General features: G+C 46.2%; 1 protein-coding gene across 1 annotated transcript; it reads left to right on the plus strand.

Annotated features, from left to right (window-relative positions):
- Positions 1 to 270: 270 nt before the first annotated feature.
- Positions 271 to 5,072, plus strand: Rps15a (ribosomal protein S15a). The gene is made up of 5 exons (XM_004644490.2): positions 271 to 331; positions 1,426 to 1,563; positions 2,004 to 2,083; positions 3,989 to 4,074; positions 4,925 to 5,072. Exons 2-5 carry the CDS (start codon positions 1,431 to 1,433, stop codon positions 5,016 to 5,018), a joined length of 393 nt encoding a protein of 130 aa, XP_004644547.1. The 5' UTR covers positions 271 to 331; positions 1,426 to 1,430; the 3' UTR covers positions 5,019 to 5,072.
- Positions 5,073 to 11,438: the final 6,366 nt, after the last annotated feature.

Consider the following 11,438-nt stretch of genomic DNA (forward strand, 5'->3'; position numbering starts at 1 on the left):
AAAAAAAATAAATGGTCAGCGAATGCTTATTGCAATGAAAATTAGCAAGCATCTAGGACCTTGTTGTTGGTTTTGTATTCGTACAGATTAAGGGCCAAAACGTAGTGGAAACTTTAAGTCGTACCTGGGGCTCGTCTAGGATTTACCTTCGGAGTTCGACTCTTTCGGCTGTCAACTTTCACTCCCTGAGGAGGCTCCGCCCCTACGTTAGCGTACTCGTCCCTTTGTGTATTTTTTTCCGATACTTTGGAAATCTCGCGATAGCCTGCTTGTTTCCCATTACTCTGTGCGCTCACCCCTCCCGTCCTCTTTCCGCCATCTTTCCGTGCCGGTAAGTAACTCTCTGGTGACTCCGATTTAATCCATCGGCTATCTGCGCCATCCCACAGTCTGAGGCTTGGCTTTGGGTCTCTGGAGGGGCGCTGGGACCCTCCTGTGCCGCGGATCTTGGCTTTGCGGCGCCTAGGAAGGCTCAGAGGGGAACGATCCCCGAGTGCCCCACGCTCTCCGAGTGGGTAGACTGCCTCTAGGGAGGCAGGCCGCATCTCCGGCGGGAACCGGCGCTTCTAGCAGCCCTGCCTCAGTCCACGCTGCCTGGACCTCCCGTTAGCGGCTAAGGTAGCGTCTTGGTTCTAGCCGCATCTGGGACAGTGGCCGGGTGGGTGGTGTCTCTAGCTACTTAACTGCCCCGGGTGCGCTAGCAGCTTGGGAGGCTGAGACAGCCAAGCCCGGGAAACTTCGCCCTACTTGGGTTGGCGGTTTGCTGGGAACTCACCTAACTTCGGGGATCCTGGTTTCCCCTCAAGTGTTCTGTTGAAATAAGTCCGCACATCCTCGAGCTTGAAACATGATTTGATCTTAGTTTTTAAATACTTTTAAAACTTATGTTGCAGTTCATGATCCTTATAAGAGTGCAGCAGGGTGGCATGTTTCTGTTTGCGATTTAGGCTTTTACTGTTGAAAGTTCTAGTTCCAGTTGTTAGGTGAAAGTAAATCAGCATCTCGGGATATTAGAACAAGGTTAAAAGTGAATTGACTTGGAAATCGGAAGAGCGGATGTTGCTGACTTAAAAACTGGGGAAGCACTGAAGGTGATTCCCAGCTTGTTCTCAGTAACTGGGTATAGCTGGTATTTTCGTTGTGGGTAGGTGACAGTTACTGCCACTTTTGAGGATTTTTTTTTTCCCCTTATATCTCATCTTGAGCCATTCATGTCCTGCGATCAGTGATTGATGAGTGAGTTTAGTGTCTTGACTGTTGATTGCTTGTTTTCAACAACCACAGTAATTATAAGAATTTTCCTGGGTACTGGGGATATTTAGAAAACGCAATAGGAGGGATGGCCTACATTAGAAATCATAGGAATGATTGAATATTCAGTGTACTTGACAATGGCAGTAAAAGTTGTTTTATCTTCCTGAACAGCCATAATGGTGCGCATGAATGTCCTGGCTGATGCTCTCAAGAGCATCAACAATGCCGAAAAGAGAGGCAAACGCCAGGTCCTCATTAGGCCGTGCTCCAAAGTCATTGTCCGGTTTCTAACTGTGATGATGAAGCATGGTAAGTGTGTTGCTGTGTTTCACTTTTTAACACCAAGATTTGTAAAGGAAGCAGTTCTGTTGCTGGTTTTAGTTGGGAGTGTGGAGAAGAGCAGTTTGTTCCGATGACATGACTGAAGATCACTAAATAGGATTGTTGAAGAAAGACGCTTGTCTCACTGCTAGATGACAACTCATAGCAAGGCAGGTCTCCTGCCTTTTGGTGTTAGAAGGGTTAAGGGGAAGATAATACTGTTCACAATTGGGGGGTGGGTAGTTTAAATGTTGTTGCCCCCTAAATTTTATAAGATACAAGATTGTGAAAACAGAGCAGGCATTAAGGCACTGGAAGTGATTGATGTGAGGGAGAAAACCTAGTAGGCAAAAGCAGAAACACTAGAGATGCACAGTAGCTCAGGTCTCAGATGTATGTCTTTAATTTGATACAGTCCTATTTCATAGGTTACATTGGCGAATTTGAAATCATTGATGATCACAGGGCTGGAAAAATTGTTGTCAACCTCACAGGCAGGTTAAACAAGGTAAGGATTGTTTTATTCATTTTAGAGTCTTCATAATTCTCTAACATTGTAGTTGGTCTTTGTAAAGACCACATATACCAAATTTAACTATCGTTCCCAAGATTGTTGGCTCTGGATATTTGTCCGCTGAAGTGTTTGAAGTATGCGCTGTCTTAAAGGGAGGTGTCGAATAGTGAAACCAACACTGGTGATAGGTGCTTAAGTGTTTGAATCTAAGATACACTGTCAACTTCAGTTCCTTGAACTTGGAAGGCTCAAGGCCACTAAATTACTCAGTAGCTTGTTATTTTGGTGTTGGTGATGTGTGTTTTGATGTTGATGCTGGCATTCTCTTTCGGTACCAGAATTATTTGCTGCTTTGTTAGCATTGACTTCCTGTGTTTTTTGAGGTCTTAGACTCCTTTTCATTTTGGTAGTGAAGTCATTTGCAGCTCAGTTGTACGTGTCCTCCCAGGTACTTTGTACATAATGCATTACACCAGCTCAGTCTAATAGAAAATGTAACCCTGCTTTTCATGGGCACAGTTTCACTGCAGACAAAAATGGTAGGGGCCAGGGATATAGCTCACTTGCCTGGCAAGCACCAAGTCCTCAGTTCAGTTCCCAGTACAAAAAGTCAGTGGGCCTCTAGATACATGTAGTAGCAGAATTAAGATGTTTGTTTTTAATGTTCCATTTTAAATGAGACAATGCAACAGAGAGCACCAAGTGTGGTTTTTTAAAATTGCTTGTAGTCTTTGTCTTTAGACAGTGTCCTTATACAATTTAGGCTAATCTCAAACTGGGTGATCCTCCTGCCTCAGTCTTCCAAGTGTTGGGATTACAGGCCTGCACCATATCTGATCCAAGTATTGAGAGGTCCAGGTGCTTACTATGAAAATATTATGGTTTAGGTATTTTCAATGACTTTGAGATACTTAGTCCAGTATGGATGAGGTGAAGACAAGAAAGAGTTGCCCAAAGACATGTTTAGTGCAGTGGGTGGTGGTAAGGTTATTTTAAGTTTCTCTCAACTCTGCTTAATATCTGTCTCCTTCAAATAAGAGATGGGCCTACCTTTACCCTGCAAATGTGGTGACTGAATTTAGAGGGTAGATGGTGTTAAAAGTCCTGGCCTTGATCACAGTTTTCACTTAATATTGCCTTGGAGCTAGACATGCTGTCACATGCCTATAATCCAACATTCTGGCAGGCTGAGGCAGGAGGGCTGCAGAACTGTGGGTGTAACAGGTACAACACCCTTCAATTTTATAACCCCTTATAACAGAAATAGAGAAAACCTAAGCAGAATAAAGGGCAATTTGGTACCCTCAGACATCCTTCTGAGTATTGAGCCTGTGGCCATCACACTGACCTATGTCACACCCCCAGTCCAGTTACATGTGTCAGTGTTTCTAAGTAGAGCCCATCTATGAAGTTGTCTTATGTTTGCAGATGTTTGAATTCATTGCTTTTGCATTTCCATGTAATCGTGTGACAAATGCTATTAAGAACTTTTGCTGTGGTACATGTTAAAAATTTGGCTATCCACATAGTTCAGCAGACTAAAGCACCTGCATGGTCTTGCCCCCAGGGCTTGCTGAGACTGGAGATTGAGACTAGGCTGGGCCAATCTCCTGGGCGTGCTTGGGAGGCTGAAAACAGGAAGGTCACTGTGAGTGAGACCTTGTAGACCCTGTACTAAGTACATAACAGAAAAAATAAAATTTTTGTGTCAACCCTTCCTTGGGTTGGGCTCATTTCCTTGGCACGGTCATTGACTGTGGACAGGTTGCTCTCCAGCCCACAGGAATACATGTTAGGTAGTGACTGATCACTGACTAGTCAGCAGTTAGGAACACCTACATTTGTTAGTTTCCTGTTAACTGGTTAAGTGAAATTTTAAAAATTTTTATTTTTTTACAGTGTGGTGTGATTAGCCCCAGGTTTGATGTACAGCTGAAAGATCTGGAAAAATGGCAGAATAACCTGCTCCCGTCTCGTCAGTTTGGGTGAGTTGGCTCGAGAAAATGCTGGTGCTAGGAATTGCTGTGGTGTTTTTATGTTGGGTACAATTGCGTTTTCTTACAGTGGTACTTCAGTTCATGAATACTTCTGTTAGAAAATACCATGTATTTTCTACAAACATGGCCATCTTCTCCAAAATCTAAAGTGAAGTTCTGCTGTATTTTTTTCCCCTGATAGCAAGCATTTGCCACATGTCCTGCGTTAGGGTTCAGGTCTGAGAGGCACATGACAGCTTTGGCTGGATTAGCAGAGTTGCATCTGCTTTCATGTCTGCTCACTACAGGTAGGATAGATTGTATTGTGTCTTCCTGGCATGGCCTGAATCACTGCCCCCACCTTCCATTTTTTAAATTTGGTACTTGGTCTCACCCTGCAGCGTGGACTTGTAGTGATCCTCCTGTTTTCAGCCTTCCCAGTGCTGGGATTACAGGTGTGCCACCACGCCCGGATGGTTGCAGGCTAAGTGCTCCCGGGGGCGGCAGCAGGTTAACAGCGACTCTGCGCTTGCCTGAGCAGGTGCTTAGTCCACCGAGCTATCTCACCCACCCTTCTGAATCACTTCTGAGCTGCAGGCTTTGGGGAAACTTGGACTGAAAGACCCTCCTGTGTTCAAATCCTTGTTTGCCTCTGAGCGAAAGGTGTTCTGGGTATTTTGGTTCTAGGAGCTGTCTGTGCACAGCTGACTCTGGTAGTCTCCCACTCAGGGCCGCATCAGTGCCTGCTTTCCTCACAGGGAGACATAGTAAGCCGCTGGTAAGGGTTAGTGTTTGCCATAGGAGAGAAGGCAACTTAAATGTAACCGTATAACTCACGAGCATGTTTTTTTCTCTGTAGTTTCATTGTATTGACGACCTCAGCTGGCATCATGGATCATGAAGAAGCGCGACGAAAACACACAGGAGGAAAAATCCTGGGATTCTTTTTCTAAGGATGTAAAACATACAAATAAAATGCCTCAGCGGACTCTGGTGCTTCCACTTGATCGTTTTGAGCCTTTGTGCTGGTGTAGGAAGTGTGGTGCTGTACAGCTGTTGTGTTCACTGGTGAATGCGGCTGCTCTGCTGTGAACAAGTCCTTCTATTTCCCTGTACACCATCACTTGTGTAACGGTCTACAGAAGATGGTGTCGGTAGGCCCTGGATGGTTGAATCAGGTTGGGGTCATGCTCTGGAGTCTTAATTATATGCAGAGGCAAGGACCTTTGCCTTGATACTTGACAACACATTTCACGTACTGTGTAAATACTGCTGAAAATGTGGGTATAGTTCTTGCTATGGAAGTGCTCATACTGGAACAGCCTGTGCCAGTACACTGGGCCACCGGTGTGTCCGTGACTAAAGTGGTCACTGTTAAACCTAGTTAGGAACTGCACCAAACCTGTCAACACCTGCAGAGGGCCGTGTGGGTCCCCGTCATCACCTTGGTTTCTTTGGGCCCTAGGAACTTCTCTGTCAAAACTCTCACAGGGTAATTGTAAGGGTAAAAGGCCTAGAACATATTCTGGGAGATTTTGCTTGCTGCACTTTCTCACCTAGGAAGTTCTTAGAGCCAAGTCACCAGAGAGCACCTGGTGGCCTCTGGAGGCGGACCAGGGCTGCATTTGCTCTGCCCAGGTCACCGTACTACAGGCTGTGTTAATACAAACATTGGGGTTGGTACTCGTATTTCGTTTACTGGCCTGAGATGTTTACATTTGAATATATAGTATAAAAATGGAAGTTTTCATTATTTGTAGTAAATCTTGAAATTTCTAATTTACACTTGACTGCATGTCTTGGATAGAGTAGACTTGAGGAAGGAGGCAGTTTTAAGTCACTTAAATGTCCATTTCTGTTGGCTCTGAAGCCAACAAAGTGCACTTGTGAAAGTTTGCAGCTCCAATTTTCATAGGTTGGGTTGGGACTGAACTGTTCAGGGTTCTTTGACAGCTATCATTTAAGGGGTACTTCATTGATTGGTCAGGTAGTTCAAGAAAAAGTCACTGTCAGCCTCAGGGATGTTGAGTCATAGTACTGTTGGGCCTTGTCTCTGGAAAAAGGTAAGGCATATCACACTAAGAAAATGGTGTTAGCCCAGCTGCATGAATGTGAGGGCAAAACAAGCATAGGGATATTTGTACAGAATTAGCAAGTTTTGCCACCAACAAATGCCTGAAGAGAGTCCAGGTTTTCAAACTTTACCTGGAATTGGAGGTAGAGTTTGGAAGCTTCCTCATGTTCATGTGGTACATACAGGACCCATTTTTGCCATTTAATGAGGTCTGGGTACCTCAGCCCAGGGCAGTGGGTGGAGAACCTAGGACATGTGGGCTGTTTGTGTCACTGGATGCTTCAGAATGGCCGGCACTGGTCTGGTGCAACCAACAGTTTTAAGCTGAAGTAGGGAGCTGCAAGTGACCAAGGAGGTGGGAAGCCCCTTCCCAGTCTGCTTTCTGCTAGCCAGGGGTGTGTGACAGGAGAGTCCCACCTGATCCTGGACCTGGCTGCCGCATTTCACTTCCTACAGGAGGCTTTGGGAAAGAGTAATGTCAGATGTGGCAGATAAAGGCTCCATTTAAAAAAGGCGTTAACAGTTCGGAGCCTCACGTTTAGACCATGCTGAACATCTCTTTAGGGAGTCTTAACAGGCCAGAATTGAGTGTTAATATTTGCCTCAAGCTTGATTATGTGTTTTGGGAATACTGGGAAATCTACCATGGAACTGCTAAGGAGGAGGTCCTGCAGAGTACAACTGAGAAGTTTGTATTTTGGGGGAAAGGTCTACAGGGTGTTCAGCGTCTCACTATTAGATCAGACTCATGATTCTCTGGTTTACAGCCTCCCAAGAGCTGGGATTACAGGTGTGTGCCACCATGCCCAGTCTCAGTTGCTGTCTCAGTGCAGGGGTGCGGGCTGGGGGTGGAGGGCCAGGGGCCAGCAAGGCAGGCCCAGAGATTGAACCCCGCCCCTGTGCTATTTGGCTGGCCCAAGGACAGAGTCTTAACGGTCACTACATTACCAAGCTGGGCTCAAACTTGTGATGTTTCCTGCTCCAGCCTTTCAGAGTGCTAGGATTGCTGGTATACACCACTACCTAGCTAGGTTGATGGGTTTAATAGCATAAATATCTTCTGTTAGCAAGGAAGCAGATGACCTTAGCCAGGTTCCTGAGGCCTGTGTTGCCTGTGGCTGCTGGGTAGGGGCTAACCCACAGGAGACGGGCTTGAGTTTCCCACAAGCAGGATCCCTGGGCTGTAGTCTTATTCTTCCAGCCTCTGGCCACAGCTGAACTGCAGAGATCCAGAGGTGGGGCTGGGGAACAGGGCGGGCATCTGGGTCATCCTGATCCATGGGGTGTTACTGAGTCTTACTGTTAAAGAGGTCCTAGCACCTATCCATTCACCAGATTTTCAGCTGAGGACTCAGGTGTCTACAGCATTGCTGTCTCTGAGAACCCATCTGAGACTTCGATGCCTGTGCATTTGCCAGATTTTTTTGGCGGAACTGGGGATTGAACTCAGGCCTGTGTGCTTGCCAGGGAAGTGCTTGTTCTACTGAGCCACCTTCCCCGCTTTTGAACAAACTTTGTAATTTTGGAGATCAAAGAACAACTGGCATGGACCTTCTCCACACTTCGGCGACTCCTCCATACGATTGAGTGCTCAGGGGCCCCATTTATAAGCAGTTTAGCCTGGCCTCAAGTGAGGTGCACAAGACTGAAGAGCCTTGGATGCACCGGCCTTTTCTTCCTCGCTCCAGGCGGGGAAGTTGACTTTCAGCTACAGTGGAGATCTCAACTCTCACTTCTCAGTCCACGGTTTTCCAACGTTCCCCTGTGCTCTGTCCTGCTGGGACTTGCTCCACATCTGAGTCCCCCTGGGCCTGTTCACTTCCCTGGAGGTGTTCCCCAGAGCCCTTACATGTCATTCACTGCCCAAATTTCCAGAGGAACATGTTTTTACACTTTGTCTTACCTCTGAACAATGATGCCTTGAGAAGATTTAATTGTAGTTTCTAGTGTCCACTGTGTGTCCAATATCGTAATCTGTCCTGTGCTACCAAAACAAACCATCGTCTGGATAATTACAAAGAACGGACACTGACCCCATGGTGCTGGAGGCTGAGTGGTACAAGGCCAGCCCGCAGGCTTGGTGCATGGTGTGGGCCCAGCGTTCACTCCTAGAACCCTGTATCCTCACTAGGCGAGGAACATCCTCACTCACAAGGCAGAAGAGTGAAAGCCACATCACCAAAGGGGGCCATACTGACCTTTTTATACAGGGCCCTTCTCTATAAAGTGGAACTTCCAGTGACAAGCTTCCATATGAATTTGGAAGGGAAAAAGCATTCTGGCCCTAGCCCAGACCTGGCACTAGGTGCATTGGGTGTGCTGTTATTTCATTGAACCTTAATAGTTCTAGTTCTATAGTGTGGGCACTTTTCACTCCAGTATTTCCAGTGAGAAAAGGGAAGCACAGCTGTGAAGCTGTCCAGCCCCACATCTGGCCTTTGTTGTGTGTATTGTGCATCCTTGCTTCTCCCAGTGTTCCTTAGCTGTTCTCTGTGGCCAGGTGCTATGTGGCACATAAGGGTGTACACATGTCATCAGTGCCCCTGTTGGAGCCATTGACCTCCAAAACATGGAGCTCTGTATCCTGCTATCCCTAGCTGTCACCATGCTTTCAAAGCATCACCTATGACCCTCCCGATCATGGGAGAGCAGCCCCTGCCCCACCCTGTCTTTTGAGAGCCTGCTGCAGCTGTGGGTCCCCAGAACCTATGCACCCAAACTGATGGCAATAGGGAATAGAATGAAATGTGAGCAGGATTTTATATTTATTTATTTGTGGTACCAGGGATTGAACTCAGGACCCTGTGCTTGCCAGGCAAGTGCTTATTCTACTGAGCCATCTTCCTGGCCCCAGTGAGCAGGATTTTAGGTCAAGGTTACTATCCTGTTGCCCATGTTTATCCTTCTTATATTTTTATTGATCTAATAGGCTACAGAAATGCTGAGGGGACCGGAGAGATAGCTCAGTAGAATAAGCACTTGCTTGGTAAGCACAGGGTCCTGAGTTCAATTCCCGGTACTGCAAATAAATAAATAAAGGATATATTGTTAGCATCTCCATTTGGGCCAGGGAGATAGCTCAGTAGAGTTTTTTTTTGTTTGTTTGTTTGTTTTTTGTTTTTGTGGAACCGGGGATTGAACTCAGACCCTTGCACTTGTCAGCAAGCCACTTATTCCACTGAGCCATCTCCCCGGCCCCCAAGATAGCTCAATAGAATAAGCACTTGCTTGACAAGCGCAAGGTCCTGAGTTCAATCCCCAGTACTGAAGAGAACAAACAAATGCTGAGGATCCAGGCCAGGGATATAGCTCAGTTTCATAAGTGCCTGCTTGGCAAGCATAATGTCCGAGTTCAATCCCTAGTATAGTACAAAAACAAACACCCCCCCAAAAAAACAAACAAAACAAAACAACCTCTAAAGATCACACAGAAAATAAGCCAAGGGAACAACGAAAATGATCTTTGGAGTTTAGCAGCTTCATTAATTCCTTGCTGTATGATCTTGGGCCAGGTGCTTGGGGATTGAGGCCCTGTCTCCCACTGATGAGTGGGGCCTAGATCCGAAGACCGCATGAATGCTGAGCACACGTTCCATCACTGAGCTACATCCATGGCTCATGTAATGCAGGCTGGCCTTGCGCTCACAGGTGACTCTCCTGCCTCAACCCCCGATTCCAGGTGCGTGCCATCGTGCCAGCCCCAGCCCTACCTTTCTGGGTATTGGTTTCTCCTCTAATATGACAGTAATACCTCACAAGGTGATTGTGAAAATTGACAGTAGTAAAGTGCTGGATGATAATGAGGGCTGCTCACTAAACCCTTGAGTTCTCCCAATGTTGGGCACATGGCAGGAGTGAACTGGGCTGGGACTGGTTCCGACCAGTGTGAGGATAAGTGTGTGTTTCCTCCAGATGGGACATTATTAGTGGCTGTCATGAGACCTCCAGTCTTCTTCATCCATGGCAATGGGTAAGTATGCTGAGTGACTGCTCTCTCAGCCTGATCCAGGACTGAGGGTGACAATAACAAGCGAGGAGCAGGGCCTTCTTGCTCTGCTCCCCAGGCCTGGGATGCTGCCTCCCGCCTGCCTCTGCCCTGCTGCCCAGTGCAACCCACTGGGCTAGATGTTCAGTCCCAGGATAGGGAGCTGAATCAAACCAGGTTGAAGATACTTTCGGGTATTTTGAGTCTAGGGGAATGTGCGGTTTTTCCTCTTCAAAATGATGCAGATTGTACGGTGAAAACAATGGGTGCTGCTGATCATCATTATTCCTGCCATGTGGAGGAAGGCATTTTGTAAGGCGCCACAAGGGGACCTGTGAGCAGCCCAAGGGAACAATCTGGCTCGTCTGACAGCAGGTAGACAGAACAGCAAGTAGAGGTGACTTTATCCATTTGGATAGGCCAACAATGTTTGGATGAGAAGGACACTCATAACTTACAGATTATTTATATTCTGTAAAATTTATCTGCTTTGCTTTCATTTCTGTAAAATCACTATGTTGTTATAATAAAAGATTTTTCATAGCTCATTCTATTGGTATTAATGCTCTAAAGGATAAAAAGTAAATATCATTAATTTCAAAACATAAAATGAATACATTTTCATAAAATATGAATTTAAGCTTGAACAAGCCCCAGTTTATGATGGTTCAAGTTAAATTTTTCTTATTGTTTTGATGGTGTAAAGAGGACTCGCCAGGACCCCGCAGTGATCTCCAGGCTTTGGCTGGGTCCTCTGAGCGCCAGAGCACAGACACACCTTTTGTGCTCTTCCACACCTGGCTCTGCGGGTGGCCACAGGAAGCCTCGTAGATTCTTATTTTTTGGTACCAGGGATTGAACTCAGGCCCTTGCACTTTCCAGGCAGATGCTTATATTGCTGAGCTACCTTCCCAGATAGATTCTTATATTTGCATATCTTGCATTAGATCTGTTTCTCTAGTTAGCAATGACTGAGGTAGCTTAATTTTATGATGTCTGAATACACTTAGTAGGGCTGGCCAAATAGCTCAGCGGATTAAAGCGCCTGCTTAGGCAGGCACAGGGGCTGGGGGTTTGATCCCCTGGTGTGTCATGCCAGCCCCACCCCTGGGTTGTACTGAGATGGCTACTGAGATGGGTATGGTGGTGGGTGCCTATTATCCCAGCACTTGGGAGGCTGAAAACAGAGGATCACTACGAATCTGATCTACACAGTGAGACCTTGTACACCCTGTCCTAAATATAAAAATAAATAAATAAATAAATAATCATTAACAGACTTATACAAGCTTTTCTTTTCTGATTTATACTTTT

Source organism: Octodon degus, unplaced genomic scaffold, assembly GCF_000260255.1.
Source record: "Octodon degus isolate 3935 unplaced genomic scaffold, OctDeg1.0 scaffold00200, whole genome shotgun sequence".
NCBI classification, from domain to species: Eukaryota; Metazoa; Chordata; class Mammalia; order Rodentia; family Octodontidae; genus Octodon; species Octodon degus.

Bases quoted from the DNA above. Each gene is read 5' to 3' on its own strand.
- Rps15a (XM_004644490.2), top strand. From the start codon at position 1,431: ATGGTGCGCATGAATGTCCTGGCTGATGCTCTCAAGAGCATCAACAAT. The intron at 1,564-2,003 runs GTAAGTGTGTTG...CCTATTTCATAG, and splicing joins AACTGTGATGATGAAGCATG to GTTACATTGGCGAATTTGAA. The intron at 2,084-3,988 runs GTAAGGATTGTT...ATTTTTTTACAG, and splicing joins TCACAGGCAGGTTAAACAAG to TGTGGTGTGATTAGCCCCAG.